This window comes from Lampris incognitus, chromosome 2 (genome assembly GCF_029633865.1).
Source record: "Lampris incognitus isolate fLamInc1 chromosome 2, fLamInc1.hap2, whole genome shotgun sequence".
Taxonomy (NCBI): Eukaryota; Metazoa; Chordata; class Actinopteri; order Lampriformes; family Lampridae; genus Lampris; species Lampris incognitus.
Window position 1 is genome coordinate 129375463 of NC_079212.1, and position 22281 is coordinate 129397743.

Sequence of the window (22281 nt, forward strand, 5' to 3'; positions counted from 1 at the left end):
CCAGTGTCATAGTGTTCGATGTGTATTGCAGTTGAATGGGAGCCGCCGTGGTTAAATAAGCCTCAAGTTGCTGTTTTGTATATTCTACTATGTCACTGAGGCAAGGCTTACATTGTACCAGGTTCTGTGGCCTGGCTATAAAACACTGGGATGTGATGTCTGGTGGTGTGGCGGTCCATTCCATTGCCTACCAACACGGGATCGCCGGTTTGAATCCCCGTGTTACCTCCGGCTTGGTCGGGCATCCCTACAGACACAATGGCCGTGTCTGCGGGTGGGAAGCCGGATGTGGGTATGTGTCCTGGTTGCTGCACTAGCGCCTCCTCTGGTCGGTTGGGGCACCTGTTCGGAGGGGGAACTGGGGGGAATAGTGTGATCCTCCCACATGCTACGTCCCCCTGGTGAAACTCCTCTCTGTCAGGTGAAAAGAAGCGGCTGGCAACTTCACATGTATTGGAGGAGGTATGTGGTAGTCTGCAGCCCTCCCCAGATCGGCAGAGGGGTTGGAGCAGCAACTGGTATGGCACGGAAGAGTGGGGTAATTGGCTAAGTACAGTTGGGGAGAAGGGGGGGGGTCCAAAAAAAAAAAAACACTGCGACATTTATCCTTAAGTAGGCCACACTTGAGTAAAGGTGAGACAATGGCCATCAAACTTAGGTATGCAAATGTTTGGGAGGGGTGACCAAAAAAAGTGGCTGAGGTGATGATTTGCCTTGCAAAGCACATCCAGCTGCCCTTTGGATGGCTCATTGGCTCCCAAGATCAGGTGCAATCTGAACTGGAATCATTTGGATAATTGACCTTCTGTGTGCATACATTAGAATAAATTAATTTTGATTTGCCGTGTAGCATTAGGAACAAAGCAGGAAATGTTGGCTCTTTTATATTCTACCGCTGGTTTGTTGTACCCGGTCTCTGAGGTGATTATGTATGCCATTCGGCAATAATTATGCATTCCTTCAATTTAATAAAATAACTCTGGCTCTGAGCAGTGGCGAGTTGAGCACAACACAAAAATGAGGCAGGGAGCTATATTGATGTTGCACCTCTGGCTGAATAGAAAAAAATTAGAAATAGCCACATCAGGTGTGTGTGTGTGTGTGTGTGCGTGCGTGTGTGCGTGCGTGTGTTTGTTGGCATATGAGTGTGCGTACACACAGATTTTAAATTGACATGAGCGAGTACACTTAAATTTTATGTCTGTTTTTTGTGTTATATTCTTGTAATGTTTGTGAATTTGTGCACATATGTGTCAGCCCGAGCACATTAATCATTCAGGATTCATGCCTGCGGGCCCTTGTGGCCTGCCGTCCTTCCCAGTTTTGCCATCTCCCATTGTGACCTTGCTGTTCCAGTGATAGGAACCATACTGTGTGTCTGCGTGGGGCCTATGTGGCCACACATGTCTTGTTGCTGGCTGATGGACAGCCATTAACCCTTGGCGAAGAGGTTGGGGAATATTTATGTCTGCCTGTCAGCACTGACATGGCACCCTCTGAGGACGAATAACGCCTGCTGTACGCTGGCTGCTGGCATGAAGGCAAATGCATAGAAGAGCAGTGTGTGTGTGTGTGTGTGTGTGAGAGCTGGTGTTTCTGGGACGGTCTGGGAAGGGGGTCATTCTGATACCCTGAGGTGAACAGCAGGGGACATGTTCTTCAATTTCCCTTAGTGGCATCGGACTAAATCTCTGCTGGTTGTCCCTCCCTTGCTCTCATTCCCAAGCTTTCTATCTGGCAGTGTCGCTCCATCTCTCTCCGATTGCTGGTACCTGACTCTGGCTTTGGATTCTCCTTCAGATAGTTGGTGTTGCTGTTTTTGCGTGTACACAGTTTTTAATGTCCTGTTTAATAAGCTGAAGCCTGCAAATTGCGACGTGTTTTGGTGTTTTCAGTGAACTAGCCAATACAGCTTTGTGCCATGAGTGGGCATTTCGCATGCTTACCCATCTGATTAAGTGCAACGGATGGGGGAAAAAAATGCTTGGAGACAGAAGAGCTGAACAAGCACACATACGCACAACACGGGCCTGCTTGGTATCGGATGTCCACAACTGCCCCTGGGCCAGATGCACCAAACTCTGTAAATTCAGCCATAAAAGAATGGGTAAGGAGGAAACTCTGCATGCAAAGTTTTTCGGAGATTTGTACACGACCGGTATGCACATTTGTCTTCATAGATCCCAATTTATGTGATTGTGTGCACGTGAACCAGTTCCTTGTCCACACACCGTCAACTCCCATTTTTTAGCTTACATGGGTGTTGAAGCGCCCGTCATTAGTCTGGGTTCCCGGTGAATGTCCCGATGAACCCGTTCTGAAAGATGAATGAAGAGAAATGGATAAGGCAACCAAAAAAAAAACATGAAAAAGAGAATATTTTCTCTGAATGTGAAACGGAGGCGTTGATTACCAAAACAGAGTGTCGGAGGAGCGTTTTGTTTACTGGCCTTGGCAGTATTTATTTATTTATTTATTTATTTATTTATTTATTTATTTATTTATTTATTTATTTTTTAAAGCAGTGGGGTGACAAATAAGGCCAAACAGCTCCAATGGAGAGAAATATTGTCAGCAGTAAATGCTGTTGGGCGGCACGGTGGTGCAGTAGTTAGCACGGTCGCCTCACAGCAAGAAGGTCCTGGGTTCGAGCCCCGGGGTAGTCCAACATTGGGGGTCATCCGGGGTCATCCTCTGTGTGGGTTTCCTCCAAGTGCTCCGGTTTCTTCCCACAGTCCAAAGACATGTAGGTCAGGTGAATCGGCTGTACTAAATTGTCCCTAGGTGCGTGTGTGTGTGTCGACCCTGTAATGGTCTGGCTGCCTGTCCAGGGTGTCTCCCTGCCTGCCGCCCAATGACTGCTGGGATAGGCTCCAGCATCCCCGGGACCCCGAGTAAGGATAAGCGGTTTGGATAATGGATGAATTAATAAATGCTGTTGCTGCCGAGTTGTGCACCACTGATGATTGCAAAAAGAAATGGTGCGAATTTAAACGTGAGCCAAAAAAGTGCATTGCCACACATCGGGCCAGTGTTACGGCCGCTGGTGGGGGTACTGGCCTTCTTCCTGTCTCTCTCATGGATGAGCGAGCGCATGTCCACCATTCTGACCAACACTGACATCCATGAAGTATTAGTAGAGGAGGGCGATACTGACACGCAGCTCGGGCGTGGTAGGTTCTGGTGACTAATTCAGTGTGGCGCCATGCTTACATTAAATTTGCGTCTTTCGGTGACATTGTTAATGCTGCATTGTCTCATTTTCCAAGTGGTAGTTGGCTGATCCTGAATGACCAGACAGCAACTTTAATGGATCGTTTTATTAGGCTCCTTTTATTTGTGAATAAAGAAACAAATTAGGAGGCTAGATCCAAAAAAAACAATCGTACATTTTTTTAGTTCCAGATTCCGAGGATGGTGGGGACTTTAATGTGGACGCTGGCTCCACTGGGTGTGTTCGCATTGACGCAGTGCTGGAGACAGAACAACACTGTTAGGTCGATTGGTAACCTTTCTATGGCGCTGCGCGAAATACAAACCGTTTTGTTAGAAATAAGCAGCACAATGAAAAGCCTTGTCTCAAAATAAAGATAGTTGGTATATGTTGCCTCTGGCTGATAATTTACCTCCATGCTATCTGATATTTACCCATGCCCTCGAGAGGGGATGCATAACGTTAACCCGTATTTGCTGAGCTTCTGCAGCTGCTGGTGGGACATTCTGGGGTGCATCGGGCTGCTCTTGATGAGAGGGGAAGTGGGACTCCATTCTTTAGGGCCTAGTTGTGTAGCAGCGCACAGGCATGGATGATCTGGCACACCTTTTCCAGCTGATACAGCAATCTGCCCCCAGTAGCATCAAGACACAGCCATCTGCCCTTAAGTGAGCCTATGGTGTGCTCGACCACTGAGCACACCTGACCATACACATGGTCGCAGTGTGTCTGCTGTGCGCTCTGGGGGTTGGTAAGGGGAGTGAGCAGCCATAGTTTCAGGGGATAACCGTTGCCTCCTAATGATGCATGGATTATATTGGATAATCAGTTGGCCATTTTTAAGCTGTCACAGAGTGCACATGGCAAGCAGTCTTACCGATGAGCCATCCGTCGTGGGCAGCTCCAGCTTGGATCCGATTCCCCACACCGCTTCTTGACAGAGTAAATGAGTCGTGGCTTGACCCACGCCACCTGGCAGCTAAGTTTGCCAGTAGCATTTTCGCATTGCGGATTATTTGAATATTGATGGAGTAAAAACGCTTGCGAAATTCATCCACCCAGGGTGCCCTTATCGCAACAAGGGTGCAGTCAATAATTCCAATTACATTTGGGAAACTGGTTGCCGCTGCAAACTGCATTTTAAGTTCTGTGAGGAAATCGGATGTACCTCGAGGACATGTGGATTATGTCATCCCACACCTCAGGCATCACATGACTGAGGGTGGATTGACTCATCCCCAACCTGTCTGCCAGCTCCCGCTGAAAAGTTCTTGTTGCAAGGAAAGCAAGGGTGGAAAGAACTCTCATGGCTTTGTTTCTTTTTGTCGGGTATTCCAACACAGGACCCAACTCCATACAGAGATCCAAAATAATGGCTCTCGGATATCTAAAACGATTTATGAACCAGCCGTCATTGTGGGCCAGAAAATTTGCATGATCCTTGAACAGCCGCTCTCGTCTTAGTCTCCCATTAGCAAGTTCCTCCAAAAGCGCTAAAGCCGCCATTGTGCACCATTATGCACGACCATTAATACCCTGTTTTATAATGAGTGTGATTTCAATTAATTGGTCATATTAGGCATCATTCATTTTTGGCCCAAATTCTCACATTTTCTTTCAGGTTCAATAGGCCGAAGCAAGATCATTGGCTTACTTTATAGATATACAATTTACTCCCATTGTAGACCAATTAATCTGTTATTTTATGCAAGCACTTCCTCTCTTCACCTTTCAGCCAGTGTTGGTGTATCACGCTGACTCAGAACATAGCGTGCATGTGATTTCTAAACTGCGCAGAGGTACGCAGATTCTCACGCTAAGTGTTTTTTTACCATGAATCTAAAACTCTGTATTGACAGCCGACGCATGTTTTGGAGGCCATTCTTATGCGTGCACGCCTTCATACATTTGACCCCTGGTGTTTGAAATGTCACTTTGCAATTCCCCTACATCCAATCCGACATAGAGTACTCAATACCTCTAACTTAATGACAAAAGAGGCATCCAGGTAGCATAGTGATCTATTCCGTTGCCTACCAACACGGGGATCACCGGTTCAAATCCCCGTGTTACCTCCAGCTTGGTCGTGCGTCCCTACAGACACAATTGGCCGCATCTGCGGGTGGGAAGCTGGATGTGGGTATGTGTCCTGGTCACTGCACAAGCGCCTCCTCTGGTCCATCAGGGCACCTGTTCAGGGGGGAGGGGGAACTGGGGGGAATAGCATCACCCTCCCATGCGCTACATCCCCTGGCAAAACTTCTCACTGTCAGGTGAAAAGAAGCAGCTGGCGACTCCACATGTATCGGAGGAGGCATGTGGTGGTCTGCAGCCCTCCCCGGTTCGGCAGAGGGTGTGGAGCAGCAACAGGGATAGCTTGAAAGAGTGGGGTAATTGGCCAAGTACAATAGGGAGAAGAAATAAAACCATGACAAAAGAAGGGGTGATGTGCATGTCAAACAAACACTGTCCATGTATGCTTCAGAGGTGGTTTCCGAAGTCAGCCCTCCAAGGCCCGTGGGGTTGCAGCTCTGTTAACAACACTAACAAACATCCACACACAGACATTTTCTCAAACGCACCCACGCACAGTTACATTGCAGGAATACCTAAATGGAGGATTGAGGTAACTCTGACAAACTATTGGGCCATATGTGTAGGGGGGAATTAGTCATCGGTAACAAAGTGGCGGTATCAAATGCTATTTAAGTGCAATTTCTAGGTGAACTTGGCATCAACTTCACTGCCCTATTTTAGCATTGTCCATCATAACAAACGTTTAACTAGAATGCTACATGCATACCAAGACATGTAAGTCAGGTAAATTGGCGGTACTAAATTGTTGTCCCTAGGAATGAATGAGTGTGTATGTGTCGGCGCTGTGATGGCCTGGCGGCCCGTCCAGGGTGTCTCCCCGCCTGCCACCCAATGACTGCTGGAATATGCTCCAGCATTCCTGCGACCCTGAGAGCAGGATAAGCGGTTAAGACAATGGATGGATGGAATAACAATCAAGCAAAAAGAATGTTGGTTTCCCATAATAGTTTACATTTAATCTTAAACGATCCAGTAGCAACAGTGATGTATGATTACTTAATTCAGAAATCCTGAACTCAAAACAGACTGATATCCCCGCCAGCCCATCGCTAATGCTAAGTTATCAGCTGCCATCCCTGAGAGATAGAGCTCGGGAAGGCCCAAGGAATCAAATAATTGGCCTTTCATTTTAAAACTTACAGGATCACATGGAAATGTATTTTCTGATTAATGGTGGTCTTGTGTCAGTGCTGAATCTCAGTAACTGTGCGGTGTATTGCACACAACTTGAACGTGGTTGAGTATATTGTATTAGAGTTCCTCATGGTGTTGCTTTTCCATAGTAGTTTTGTGGATGTCGATAATAGTCGACGACAGTGCCACAGAACTGACTGCCATGATCACCTGTACAGTACGCGGAATAAGCAGATTGCGAGCCATTTCTATTAGGCATATAAATGTACGAGGAAGACGTGATTTATTTTCAGGGCATTTTGGAAATTACCCAGAAATAATTGTTTTATAAATCATCCCATGGTCATTTAACAAGACTATACAAGTGAAGCCCATTCTCCGTGGCTTTTAATTTCCTTGTTTTGTTTTTTTTACGCCTTTGATTAAGGTGAACCACAGTGTGTGGATCCAGAATTAAAATCCAGTCCGTCTCATTTCTATGGTGGACAGACGGGGAGTGCAGCCACACAGAAGAGTGGACAGTAGACAAAAAGCAGCACTGAGGGGCAGCTGCCACAGTCTATGACCACGCTGCTCACTCACAAGAGGCAGCAGACCTTGAGGCTGTAATGGCCATCTCCAGAATACATTTGCCACTCACGTGGATTCTGCTGGCTCTCACCTGTCTTTCTTTGCCTCTTCCTCACCCTCCCACGCCCTCGTATGAGCTTCCCTTTGCTGGAAGCAAAGCCATTTCTGCCTTGATTGAATTCCATTATTTGGCTCACAGAAGGAAAAAAAAAGGCAAGTGTGCATGGGGGCGCTGTGTGTGTGTGTTGGAAGGAGAGGAGAGCGTGTATTGAGAAGGAGAGACCTTTGCAAGGACCTGGATAAAAGTGGTGGGAGACACTTTGGGTTCGAATTGGAAAATGGTAGTCTTCTCATGGGGCGGTGCGGTGGTTAGTGCGGTTGCCTCACAGCAAGAAGGTCCTGGGTTTGAGCTCCGTGGTAGTCCAATCTTGGGGGTCGTCCCGGGTTGTCCTCAGGGGGAACATGCAAACTCCACACAGTGTCTCTGTGGGTCTCCTCTGGGGGCTCCGGCTTCCTCTCACAGTCCAAAGACATGTAGGTCAGGTGAATCGGCCGTACTAAATTGTCCCTAGGTATGAATGTGTGTGGGTGTGTGAATGTATGTCGGCCATATGGGATGGTCTGGCGGCATGTCCGGGGTGTCTCCCCACCTGCCGCCCGATGGGATAGGCTCCAGCAACCCCACAACCCTGAGAGCAGGATAAGTGGTTCGGATAATGGATGGATAGTCTTCTCATGACATGAGGGTGTTTGATTTGCTGAATCTTTGGGCTGTTTTAAGCAGCTTCTGTAAACCTATCTTTTCAGGCAAGCCTTTTTATAGATTCCCACCCCTGACCTCTGTTTTGTTTCATTTTATTTAGCTTGGTCTGTTACTCCCAATGCCATATTTTTATAATCATTCAATTTATTTTATGTATTTATTCATTTTTTGTGTATGGAGTGTAAAGCACTTTGTAGCTGTATGTTTTTAAAAGTGCTATATAAATAAGAATTTGCTTGCTAGCTTGCTTGATAAAGAGGAAATAGCCTAATAGGAAGTTGGTGTAAATGTTATACTGGCATGCAGAAATGACCAACTTGGCTTGACCAAAAAGCCTTCTCATTATAATCTGTTGTGTCATGCCTTGAAAGAGCCAAACTGCACCGTTCAGTTATGTTCAGTCTGATGGCAGAATTTTAACACTAGAAACAAGAAGTCTTTGCAAAATGTGGCTCTCATTTTGAATGTCATTATCCAGAAGCTTTGAATTGACAATGGGATATTCAAACAGAAAGTTGTGGTGGGGCTGTGTAGATTCTAGACAGGTTTTTAGAGAGTCTTCCCTTCTCTCCCTGGTCAGACCCTTGTCTACACCGTGCAATCGATCCTGCAGGCAGCTGCCAGTTGCAGGGCCTTTTTTAACATGAAGTGAAACTTCAGATGGCGCTGTCTGTCAAGAGATGTCTACGTAGGTGATACAGCCTGTCTTTGACATACGTCTGTCTCGCCACAGACCAGAGGAGAAGTTGTCATGCTTCAGAAGGCCAGATAATTATTTCCCCCTTATCCATCCTTGCCAGGGCCATCCTCCGCCTTCAACAGAAACTAGAGACCGCATGGTTTCCCCTCACCTCTCTCCTCATATTCTGTTTCCTCCTTCACCCTTCCTTTTCGTCTGCCTCACTGTCTGCCATCAAAACCCTCTCTTTCGCCATCTCTCTTTCTCTTGCTCCTCTCTGACTCTTTCTCCATCTTTCTTTCTGGGCCCTTGACTCTTAAGTGTAGATTTGCACAGGCAAAATGACCACTTTTTTTACAACTGAGGTTGACAACTGATGCGCAAAGTCAAAAAGTTCATTGGCAGTCTTGGTGATTTCTTTAATGTGCTTATCAAAAGAAAGGCAGGGATCAAACGTAACACGAAGCTTTTTGGCTGCGGGACATCCAGGTAACGTAGTGGTCTATTCTGTTGCCTACCAACACAGGGATCGCTGGTTCGAATCCCTGTGTTACCTCCGGCTTGGCCAGGTGTCCCTCCAGACACAATTGGCTGTGTCTGCGAGTGGGAAGCCAGATGTGGGTACGTGTCCTTGTCGCTGCACTAGCGACTCCTCTGGTCAGTCGGGGCGCCTGTTCGGGGGGCTGGGAGGAATAGCGTGATCCTCCCACGCATTACGTCCCCCTGGCGCAACGTCTCACTGTCAGGTGGAAAGAAGCGACTCCACATGTATCGGATGAGGCATGTGGTAGTCTGCATCCCTCCCCATAGGCATGTAGTCTGCAGCCCACCACACTGTAGCACAGATAAGCATGTGTGCTACAATGTGTGCTTGACATCAAGCACACATAAGAAAATGTTGATCACACACAGAATGTTGCTGCTCCTTTCTGTAGCACAACTCTGTAATTCCTGTCTGACCTCAAGAAAAAATGGACACTATGTGCCGTTTCAAGGAAGAATGCTTCTTTTTTTTTACGTGAGAAAATGTTTTGAGCCATTCTGTTTCTTTAGACTCTGGAAGCCCCGCAGTGAAAATCTCAGACGCTACACATAATGGAGCTGAACATGGCTCAATTTGCAAGTCTTTCTACTGAGTTTGCTTATGTTTGTATTAGTTACATGAATGAAATGTGCTGTATAAGACTACTGTATTAATGATGCTATAAACTATTTTGTGTGCACGGAAATGTTACTGTCACCTGTTGAATAAGGAACGGGCTTGATTCTGGCCCACGTGCTTTCATCTAGTTGTTCCTTCTCTTTTGGCTGTTTGTCAACTTTAAGTGAGTTGTTTTGGGGCGTCCGGGTAGCATAGCGGTCTATTCCGTTGCCTACCAACACGGGGATCGCTGGTTTGAGTCCCCGTGTTACCTCCGACTTGTTTGGGCATCCCTACAGACAATTGGCCGTGTCTACGGGTGGGAAGCTGGATGTGGCTATGTGTCCTGGTCGCCGCACTAGCGCCTCCTCTGGTCGTTCGGGGTGCCTGTTCAGGGGGGAGAGGGAACTGGGGGGAATAGCGTGATCCTCCCACGTGCTACATCCCCTGGCAAAACTCCTCACCGTCAGGTGAAAAGAAGCAGCTGGCGACTCCACATGTATCGGAGGAGACGTGGTAGTCTGCAGCCCTCCCCGGATCGGCAGAGGGGGTGGAGCAGCGACTGGGACAGCTCAGAAGAATGGGGTAATTGGGCAGATACAGTTGGGGAGAAAAAGGCGGGGGGGGAGTAAGTTGTTGAGTTTGTTTCTTTCGGCCCTGTATTTTTTTACTTTTTACCTATCAGTGAACGCTTTCTAGGTGGGAAACAAATTGGCACATGCAGGACTTGGCAGGTAAAACAAAGGGTAACTTCAAGAACAAACATCTTTAACTCTTTATTGTCGCTATAGGGCAATTTTCTCCAGCTTACCTCAGACACTGATGCCATGGATTGAAATGGAACAATCACTCCCCTCCAAAAGCAGGGTTCTCATCCCCAAGATGAGTGATTAGAGCCAGCAGGCCTGTCTTCATTTGGAAGCTGTGTGTGTTAACCTGTGGCCTCGGGGCCAAGCACTGGGCCCCCAGCTGATCTGAAAGGAATAAAGAAGGCCAACTAGAGTGGGCGCTGACAGCACAGGCTGTCTCCAGTAGATAAGACAGAACAATGGCCCCTAATAGGCCACAGAGAGACGCTCACCAGTCTCCAGCCTTGCTTTTTCCTAGCCCTATTTTCTAGCTACTAACAAAGAAAACAAAATGCCTTCCTCTTTCTTTCCTTCCTGCATACAGATTAGTGGTGCTTAACAGGAGTATGAGCACTAAAATTTGTCTGTGACAGATAATTCAACAGTGCACACAGAATTCACCATTGGGAGACTGGCGGGAAGAGGAAATAACAACGCTTTTAGATTCCATCTGGGTTGGAAAATACATCATTTTTAGTCTTTTTTTTTTTTTTTTTTTTTGCAGGGAATATTAAGATGTCAACTCAATTGTCATCTTTTGTTGTCAAGGTGATCCGATGTTTTCTTTGTATTTCAGTCACGATAGGTTGTCAGTCGTATGTAATCTTGAGGTTTAATGACTGCAGATGCTGATGTCTGAAATAACAACAGCCATATGTTTCGTCCAGTATGGAGCCACAACACAAAATGCACAGACATTCATGTGGGGATACATTATTGTGCTGTGCAGGCATGTCAAATTGTCTGGGCTACATTTCTTTCTTGTCCTAAATGCAGTTAGCAAGTTGTATAATGGCTGGCAGAAAAGCCTATTTCTCCTGTGAAGGCCCGTCTTTTGAGTTTGAAGCTAAAGAGCTTTGACTGGGTAGCGGAGTGCTGGCCGTTATGATCCTATTTCGTGAAATTATGACAATTTCACCAGGGCCTAGAAAGAAGGCACTGGCTGATTCTGTAACATATAAAAGCTCACAAAGAGCCTTTAAAAGAGGGACCTATTACATTACACCTGATACCTTTATGCTAAACCCTGATGAAAGACATCCACCCCGCTGCCCAACTACTAGCCCACCTGAAATGATTGCCTTCAAGGAAAAAGGTTCTACTTGGTTCTGTGACAGGACGTAAAATTGTAGGGGAAATGTGATGTTCAGGTTATGCAGCAGGAATGGATTGTTGAATATTATTTCAGTCAGTTTTTGTAAGGATTTTAGGATATTTGGGGCTCACAGCCTGAACTGGGCAGAGCCTGTGATAAGACTTTTGATTGGAGAGGGCATCAAACTAAGGACTTTGACCTTAACTTTGGCTCCTGTTCTTTCAGCTCATTCATCAGTGTGTCATTTATGGGCTCCAGGCCAGGGTAGGGGATTGTCTCAGGAGTCTGGAACTCCATACAGCTCACCAGCTCTCCAAAAGTAAAAAATGTATTTTACAGCCTATGTGCAGCGGCACAGAATAGCTGATATTCTTGACCTATGTACGCTCTGCACCTGGGATGATCTGATCCAGCATCCACTAAATGAGTAGAAGGATGGATGCACATGTCTCTGCCCTTTCCACTCTTTTACCTCCAGTGTTTCTACATTCTTTCAATCCAAGTCAGTGTTCCTACATGTCATATTTTACAATCCATATGGAAGTTACTTCTCACGTAGCACACAGTGAAGCTGTGTTAAGTGTTGGAGTGTGCAGCTAAAATGTGCTGTTTGGAATAATAGTATAACCCTTTTACGTTTGAACCTAAACTGCTTGGTGTTTCTATCATCGTTAAGCTACATTTTCACATGTAAACCCAAACACGAGAAATTATTAAGAAGACGAGCAACAATTCAAGTGCATTGCCACTTCTTGCCACATCCATATTTCTGTAGCCCACATTTACCCATCTGCCAGCACACATACATTGTGACTTATGTTTCATTAATATACACAAATGTCAATAGGAGATGCACGAATGGAAGAAATATGGTTTTCAACTCAGCAGAGACACGGCTGAAAAACGGACTGCTGTTAGAAAGAGAATGGAGTTTGCCCTGCTGAGGCGGTAGACAGCATCTAAATCTCTATTGCCCCCCAGTGGTGACTGAGAAGTGTGGCTAGTGTCATTTGTGTGTGTTTATGTGTGTGTGTGTGTGTGTGTGTGCGTGATCATACGTGTGCATGTATAGTGATGTGATCAAGTTGCATTTCAGTCATGCCATCCATGTGTCTAATATCAAGGGGTTTTTGTTATCGTTCACTGCTTAGTGTGTGCCTACATCATCTTAGGGGACACCAACTAATTATGATGAAGTTAACGAAGTGGATGTTGGGGGTGGGCCGTGGTTCTTGAAAAGCTTAGTCAGTTTTTTTTCCAAAGGTAACTCTTGCCCTTCAACTTAACTTTCCAATGAAAATATGTTAGTTCAAAATCATTACGAGGCGGTCCAATACTGTTGCAGCATTCTGCTGCGGCTTCTGTGTTTGCAGGACTTCGATTTACTCTCTTCGTGTGCTGACTATGCAGTAAATAGACGCAAATGTATTTTTTGCCCAAGAAATATGCCTGTGAAGAAAACGCTTAATCCTTGAATAAAAGCCGCAAAGATGATGTTGTGATATAATGATCTATACCGCACACATTCAGCGGCATCACAATGTGTTGGAGGAAAAAAAAGGTCCTTGCTTTGAATTTTTCACGTAGTTTTAAACACCGTGAGCCAAGTGTGAGCCAACACAGCACACACTTTGTTGTAAATAACTGAGAAAGTGTGAATAAAATGTCAGAAATACACACACAATATCAGTATGCGTCTCTCTCTCTCTCATTGTGAGTTACTCAGTTTGTTAAGGTCTAATTGGCTGCAGACAAAGGCAGTGTTTTCGAGAGCTGTATTGGCCTTGTGCCCCTGCCTTGGGCCACGGCTTCACAGGGCTGCTGGGGAAACACACTCTCACATGTGCCCTCAGGCAAAGGAAAGCTCACACACACACACACACGTACAAATATACATACATTCAGATGGAGCTTTGGACTGAACATAGCTTGATGTTAGTGAAGCTGCTTGAAATAAGATATATTTACATCGTCCTCTATCTGTCAGTCTTTCTTAATGAAATTCTCATCTGTCACTCTTCGTCTATATTTCTTACTCACAGATGTGCACACATACAGTTAGTAATAGTTAAGCATATACCGCATCTCACACACACACAATTATTACTCCTCAAAGCTGTGCAGTGTGGTGTTTGTGTGTCTGCAGCATTTCATCTGTTCGTAAGTCTGTGTCGGCGTATGTACCTGTAAACACGGCTCCAGATGTGCCTGGCGGCCGTGCTCATCGATATTCATGTCTGCTGCGTGAGTGTGTGTGCTGAGTCGATGTAGCCGTTGGGGGAAGCATCCACGCCAGTGGTGTGGCATCGGTTCTGGTTGACACTGATGACACCCGGGAAATAGGGCTGGCTGTCTTTCCCTGGAGACTGACAGCTGCTTCAAATTAATAAGGCCGACACAGGGCCGAGTTACCAAACATATTTTTTGCATCAAGTAAAGCATGCGCAAGCACACACGCACAAATAAAAATATATTTCGGTGTTACAGGAAGGACAGTGCCCTCCAGAAATAATGACTTGTCCGAATCAGACCCCCCCCCCCCCCACCGTTGTCAGTCTTTTGTTATCCTTTGTCATTTGTCACTACAGATTACTGTCATCTTGCCTATTGTCCCTGATGTTTGGTCAAAACCTTGCATGATAGGGGGCGTCCGGGTGACATAGCAGTCTATTCCGTTGCCTACCAACATGGGGATCGCTGGTTGAAATTGCCTCCGGCTTGGTCGGGCATCCCTATAGACACAATTGGCTGTGTCTGTGGGTGGGAAGCCGGATGTGGGTATGTGTCCTGGTCACTTCACTAGCGCCTCCTCTGGTCAGTCGGTTGGGGCGCCTGTTCGGGGAGGAGGGGGGAATAGCGTGATCCTCCCACGTGCTACGTCCCCCTGGTGAAACTCCTCACCGTCAGGTGAAAAGAAGCGGCTGGCGACTCCAAATGTATCGGAGGAGGCATGTGGTAGTCTGCAGCCCTCCCCGGATCGGCAGAGGGGGGTGGAGCAGCGACCAGGACAGCTCAGAAGAGTGGGGTGATTGGCCGGGTGCAACTGAGGAGAAAAAGGAGGGAAAAAATCCACACAAAAAAAAAGACTTGCATGATATACTTTATCAGCTCGCACAATTTGTTCATATTGACCTCACGCCTTGCACAATTACCCTGTATGACACCTGACTCTTAAAACACTGCGAGCAGCCATGTTTATTTTGGCGCTCTCTCCTGCTCCCCTGCCATTCTCGGCTTTTCATAAGGAGATGCTCATTTGGATAGGACAATGCCATGGCTGTTACTCTGATAGCTATCCAAGTCCTTGATATTTTCTCCCCCGTAAACATCATTACCACACAGTGAACCCATCCAAACACGGACACAACAGGAACACAAACACACTCGTGCACACGTGCACGCACACCCACACTGGGCTCATCCAAATCAGTGCTAGCAGATTAGGGGAGATTATAAACAAACACGGAGGATTAATCCTGTGTGCTCTGACTCTACTTTTCACTGAGCTAGCCAGGGTAATTACCAAGTGCTAGATTGTTGGTGTAATCACCTTGGCCCACTACCACACACAGACAAGCTGCCCTGCTTTTGGAGATACCAGTTTCATGCTCAATTTGTCAGAAGGTTGAGACTTTCTTTGGATAATAAAGAAACTGGGAAACTAGAGTTGTAGTCAAATGAAAAATGCAATATAGGAGGGGGAGATTGATGCTATAGATCAGCATAATTACATTAGTGGGAAAGTGGGGCTAGTCCTCAGTGCCTGTCTAAAAATGATGCAACACAGTGGGATGCAAGCAGAAAAAATACTTGATTGATTCTATTGCTCCGAATTTTGTATTATGTTGGTTATAAGTACAACATCCAGGTGAAAAGATCTAGATCTTCAATCACTATATCTAGAATAACACTTGCCTTGTTCTCTCAATGCATGTGTGTGTCATAGATTTTAACCTTTTTCTGACATCTTCCAACTCAGGTGGAGGCTATCCTGGTAAACATCTTTGGGGGCATTGTGAACTGCGCCATCATTGCCAACGGCATCACCAAGGCCTGCCGTGAGTTGGAGCTCAAGGTGCCTCTGGTGGTCAGGCTGGAAGGTAGGCGAGCTAATACAATGTGCACACAAACACTGAACCTGTGTCTTGACATCCTACACCTTTGGCCTTATATCGGACCCTGTTACCTAGACGGCTGCCAGATTCACCTGCTCTCAAGTGACACTTAGATCATCTGCCTCTTAATGACTTACCACTACCTTCAACACAGTCCTTATTAAAGCCACCTGACCTCAGCTGGTGATGTTGCGTTTTGAAATGTGATCATAAGCTCTAATTTGTGAAAGTAAAAATTATAATTTGAGTCACTAGATGCATGTCTAGTTTGAAATGTTGAAACCACTTTATTATCAGTGGTCTCCTCCCTAAGGGCTATCCACCTTCATTGGGAGTCTGTGTCCCGGCATCCCAGCAAGAACAGTTCATTTCTCACACATGTCACGTTCCATCGCACCCGCCGTTAGCTGAGACCAGTGTAACAATTGAAACAGCACTGATTGGCTCACCTGTCTTTAGTGTGCAAATGAAGCTGTGTGTGTGTGTCTGTGTGTGTGTGTCTGTGTCTGTGTGTTTGATGAAGATGGCTCTGAGGAAGTGCAGGGCCAGTTTGTGGTTAATTGTCAGAAACCTGCTGAGTGGTTTGTCCTGAGCAAGGTAGGGTCAGGTGCGGGCTGTTTCTGGAACCAGACTCTGTGGGGAAGGCCTGTGATGGCCCACATCATTGGCTCTGTTTTTCAAAACCAAGGTACAGTGGCTTAGTGATTGGTTAGTACTGTCGCCTCACAGCAAGATGGTCCTGGGTTCACTTCCAGCCCGTCTATGTGGAGTTTGCAGGTTTGTTGTGTTTTTGTGTGGGATTTCTCCTAATACTCCAGTTCTCTCCCACAGTCCAAAGACATGCATGTTAAGCTAATTGCAATCCTTAAATTTCCCACAGATGTGACTGTGTGTGTGTGTGTGTGTGTGTGGCCCTGCAGTGGACTGGTAACCTGTCCAGCGTATCTCCATACCTTTCACCCAGCAACTGCTGGAATAGGCTCCAGCCCCCTGAGTTGGATTGAGTGGGTGGCACGGTGGCGCAGTGGGCGCGGTGAGGCGCGGTCGCCTCACAGCAAGAAGGTCCTGGGTTCAAGCCCCGGGGTTGTCCAACCTTGGTGGGTCATCCCAGGTCGTCCTCTGTGTGGAGTTTGCATGTTCTCCCCATGTCTGCGTGGGTTTCCTCCCACAGTCCAAAGACATGTAGGTCAGGTGAATTGGCCATACTAAATTATCCCTGTGTGTGTGTGTGTGGGTGATGGGGGGGGGGGGCAGTTGATGGCCTGGTGGCCTGTCCAAGGTGTCTCCCCACCTGCTGCCCAGTGATTGCTGGAATAGGCTCCAGCATCCCCACGACCCTGAGAGCAGGATAAGTGGTTCAGATAAGGGATGGATGGGTATAGATAATGGATGGATGGATGAATGGATGGAGAGTCCACTCAATCAAGTAAGCACTAAATGCTTACATGGATAAGAACCGAAAGCTTGTCAATCTTTTAATATCAACCTGCCAAGGTGCTGCCATTAGTGTGTCTGTTCCTTGTATTTGCTAGGCAGTGGCCAGGCACCAAAGCAAGAAGATTTCAGCTCTAAAAAAGTGAAAGAAAATCTATCCTCTTTCACAACACATCCTTGTGTAACTAATTAATCAGGTAAATATCAAATGTATGTGTTAACTCATAGCTTGATCAAGTGTAAGCTACTTATGATAATTGGAGGGAGCAGAATAGAGGAACAGTTGTGTGTCACCATCGTTGTGGTTAGTTTAGTGGTATAGGTAGTAGCCCATTGATTTAAAAAAAAAATCACACCACATTCTACTAAACCTACACAGTCTCACCTCAACTCTAATAGGCTGAGTCTGAAGGGTCATGGCTGGTGGTTGATCTGACCAGATCTCTCCAGACCTAGGTCTAATCCAGGCCTTAGTCACAGGTCATTACATCCTAGGCCTCAGCCTGGCAGAGATTGGCTCACAATCAATCAGCTAAGCTAGTTCGACTGACCACAGGGCACTGAGAATGGCCCAGCGCTCTTCAACAGGATCAGGATGGATTAACTGGCACATTTTTAATTGGGAAAGCCTCCATTTTAAAGGATCAGGTTGATTACATTGGGAGTGAGTTATGTTTTCCCCTTTCACAGAGGTAGGGGGCTATGGGGTTTGGTCTTTTGTGAGTAAGCAGGTTGATTGTTTTGCATGAAGTGTTTGGTATGCACTGTTACAGATTACAAGAGAAATACTCAGTGATTCATCAGCTACAGTGATTATCCATCACAAACCCCAACTGAAGTTCTGCACTGCATAGCTGAGAGGAAAATACGGATACTTTTTCCCCAAACTATACCATACTCTAATGATGCATTTTTAATGGCAATCTTGCATGTGCAAAATTAATTGAAACACACACAGTTGCAGCTAATCACTAAAATGAAGTAATAAGAACAAAATATCTGAGGGAATACTGCCCCCTTTGGCCACAGAGACTCTTTAAAGCTGCTGTCTGCCACTATGAAGAAAAGTCCCCTTAAATAGCCGTCAGGGTCCAGGGAAAAAAAGGTGAGTGCATTCACTTAACTCCATTCAATGGCCTATTGATTTACCAAGCCACTGTCCATCAAGGGGTGGAGGCTATTTTCTTCTTAAAGGGAGATTTGGCTGTTTTTTCCCCCTCCTATGTAATTAAAAAAGGACTCCGGGTCCTGCAGAAGGGTCAGAATGGTTCCTGCAGCCCTGACAGTATCATTATAGTTTAAATAGAGTCATCTACTATAGTCTCACACACACAAACATACTCGGGAGCCACATTTAGGCCTGCACACACGTGCACACATCAGCATACACACTGACAAATACACAAAACACTGATGAAGATACATGCCAGCAAGTGGCAATATTACAAAGGAAGCTGACGATTTAGTTGGCAATCTCCCACCAAAGTGTGACCACCAGTGCCTTTTGTGCTGGAGAACTCAGCATTTTTAGCTTGAATGACAGCAAATATACCGTCTTCCTTGTTTTAACACTGATACTACATTTTGGCTTTGGGCTTGAAATACTCTCTCTCTCTCTCTCTCTCTCTCTCTCTCTCTATATATATATATATATATATATATATATATATATGTGATTAGTTATTTGATTTTTTTTTTACTTTTTTCTCAGTAAAAAGTAATAAGATATAACATCTATGAAGGTATACATCTTTTTTTCCACTCTATACCTCTATACGTATGTCTGCGCTCCTGGGTTTTCTCCTTGATCAATATTTGACTAATGAGAACCTTGAGCTTTCACACTAAATCCCTTGACTTTTGAGACCATTTCTTTTCAAGCTTTTGGAAATATCTTGACTTGACCAGCCCTACATGTCCAGTCACATCTACTGACCAACAAACTGTAGATGTCGATAATTAATCTTCTAATGTCCCAGCTTTCCATTTTATCACTCACTCACATAATTTTCTTTGTTACAGCCACACAAACACACATTCATACAAAACATCTGAAACATTTTCATTGATTCTGTGCTTTCTCTTTTGCAATATCTACATAGCAGCCGCAAATGGGCTCACCAATGTTTTGTTTTGCACACTTGCTAGAATCTGTCTGTGTGCAATGGGAAATCAATGGAAGTGGTGAGTTCCAAAGATCCTACGAATTCTCCAAATTAAATAGTCTATAATGAATTAAGGAAGCTTGCCAAATACTTTTAATCAATAAAGATTATATTGCCCTGAAATGAGACGTTAACCTCTACTAATCCACAGGCCATGATGACATGTCGTTTAGAAACATGCATCCCTCTACTGATAGGTTTGAAATTACAACCAAATGACAGGTCAAATGTTCTCTAGTATTTCTTTTTGCAGAGCCGTGCCTGATATGTGAGCAGTGAGAGGGAAAATGGAAATAAGTGTTTGGGCGCAGTCTCCTGTGTGTATTGCTTCAGGTCTAGGCTGTGAATAGGTCTCTGGCAGCACCTAGTGGCTGCAGGTGAGCATTCATGCAGTAGAGCTGTACCTTGCCCTTCTCTGCCTCGGCTTCTGCTGCAGTTAGCCATCGCTGTTCCCTATTGCTGTCACACTGAGATGCTGCCTTTCACCACCTACTCACCCACACGTGCATGCACCCGCACACATGCATAAGATAATCACATAAATGCAGACCCCCCCCCCTCATGTAGCAATGTACAGATATATGCATGCACCTTTGCAAAACAATGGCACACACACACCTTTTCTGCTCATGAATATTTATGGTAAATTGGGAGGGGGGTTGTGCATATGGTGTTTACTACTTTTTTCGCTATACATATTTTCCAAAGGCATAGTTGATTTTTTTTAAAATACTTCTTGGCATCGACACAATTGGTTGTTTGTTGTGGAATCGCATCGCCCATAGTTTTCCAACAATTATCTTGAACATCTGGCAGATACACCTGTCTGTGTTTTCCTTATAGGAATATGACTGCAAGAATTTGTCAAGCCTCCTCCTCACCTTGAATGAAAGCGTTGCCCTTTGAGAATATAGATTTGTCTGAGAGCACAGGGCGCGAGGGAGAAAATATGTTCCACTGGCTGATTAGAAAATTATTTTGGACACTCTATCCCCTTGTTTATGTATCAGACCAAGGTCTCTTCCAGCTCCAACTTTAATTAATTACATCGCACAATTGATTGTTTGAAGCACAAGGCTTCAGAAATGTGTTTGGAATGACTTATCCGGCCGGACAAAAGCAATGAAATATTAGGCGTTAAGTGGCAGTGGTAATAGAATTCCTCATGAAGGGCCTATTGATTAGGCCGGTCAGACCTCGGGAGAATTCACATATCATGTGGTCTTAATTACATGTCAGTCAGAAAGGAACTAATATAGACCTGTGAAAACACAGACACTCACACACACACATACCACTTCCCATCAGCCCATGGAAAATGCAAATACACAAACGCGCGCGCATACACTGACAACTGCACATAGCATTTACGTTTGGTACACAAACATAAACATTGTTTTATTGCTAAACATATCTGAAGGGGCAAAGTCAGCTAGATTTTGAGGCTAGGGACACTAATACAGCTTCACACGTTCTGAAATACATAACTACAAAGTTAAAAGATTTAGAATAAGTAAACTAGTATTGGCTGCAGATGACAATAACAACATTGAAGACGCACTTTGTAAATTGGAATTGTCAAACTACACAATCTTGGGTTAGTTTTTTTTTTTCCTCTGTATATTAACATCCTGATACTAGAGGCAGCCAAATGCAATCAGATGAGATCACCGAGTTTCCGGTGGACTCTGCTGCAGAGTAGAGCTTCGATCAAGTGCAGATTTCGTTTTGAGAATAACCAATGCCGTTCACACACACAACGGGAAAATGGCCGAAACAGCAAAGGCTGTGTTATGTAAATAACCTTTTCCACGTTCACCTGTGAAATAGGTATGCTGCATATTAGTAGCTGGATGCCGTTTTAAATTGAAAAGGGTTATTTGCTTCATTTGACCCCTTGCACCCTCATGACTCTTGTCTACATTTTTCCTCTTCCTTGCTCTCTCCATTTCCATCCTCCTCCTTCGTTTCCCCCACTGCTCCCGCTGCGTTGCCCCCTGCCCTGTGTTGTGACAGGCTTGTCGTGGCAGTGTTTGACTTCGTAGCTTGCAGGGCCGGGAAGCAGCTAGTCTGGTGTGTGGAACCCCGGGGGGGGCCGTGGAGAGCGTCCCCGGATGTTTCTTTCTGCTTGGTTGCTGCTTTACCGGGGCATGAGGGCCACTGGAGAGCGCTGCGTCTGCCTCCCCTGGCCCCCGCCACAGCCAGGCTAGCCGCTCACGCATACACATGCACACACACTCACATGCGCGCATACGTTCTCACAGTCACGCTTAGCTGCACACACATGTTACCCTGTTGCCTCATTCAAGTCCCTGGAAGACAAAAGCTGCTTTTGGATCAGCGATTGAGTTTGTCGGCATTCACGCATAACTCCATCTGTCTGCCGTAGGTGTGAATTGATTCCTCCCAAGGCTTCTGTTGTCTTTCACACAGCATGACTTGGTACCATCACAGGTGGCAGATGGTGGTGTAACTTGTTGAGCTTTTATGTTACGTTTCACTGATATGTATTTGTGGTTCTTCTCTCGTGTCTCGTAGGGACAAACGTCCAAGAGGCCAAGAGGATTCTGTCAGAGAGCGGGCTGCCCATCACATCAGCAGACAACCTGGATGATGCCGCCAGGAAGGCTGTGGCCGCCATCAAGAAATAGGCACCCTGACATCAGCAACCTTTGACCCCACCCACCTCAACCACTAGGACATCACCGCCTCACAGCTATTTATGTCAAACCACACAAATAACATGACCTTACTGTCGGCCTTTACTTGCCAAAGAGAAACGTCTGCTGTTCATACACAGCATGACCGAAACTGGATTTATACGGTTTTAGATCTATGGTGTACTGTGTTAAAATGCAAAATGTTCCTTCTGAGCTTTCTCCCATGAAGAGCCTATACTCACCACTCTCCTCTGTACCCTTCAAACCTCATTCATCACCATTTGCCTATCCATATTATGGTTTTTATGGCAGGAGTAATCCACTTTTTGAAACCACGCCTGGCATCCAGTGATGGTGTCTGTGAA

The 22281-nt window shown here is 45.7% G+C and overlaps 1 protein-coding gene across 1 annotated transcript in view; it reads left to right on the plus strand.

The window, feature by feature from the left end:
* suclg2 (succinate-CoA ligase GDP-forming subunit beta) overlaps nt 1-21965 on the plus strand; it is a 161714-nt gene extending 139749 nt beyond the window's left edge. Inside the window, exons 12-13 of the mRNA XM_056301706.1 lie at nt 15522-15642; nt 21795-21965. Of these exons, the coding sequence (XP_056157681.1) occupies nt 15522-15642; nt 21795-21907 (234 nt within the window). The 3' untranslated portion in view covers nt 21908-21965. The remainder of the gene's footprint in view (nt 1-15521; nt 15643-21794) is intronic.
* Nucleotides 21966-22281: the final 316 nt, after the last annotated feature.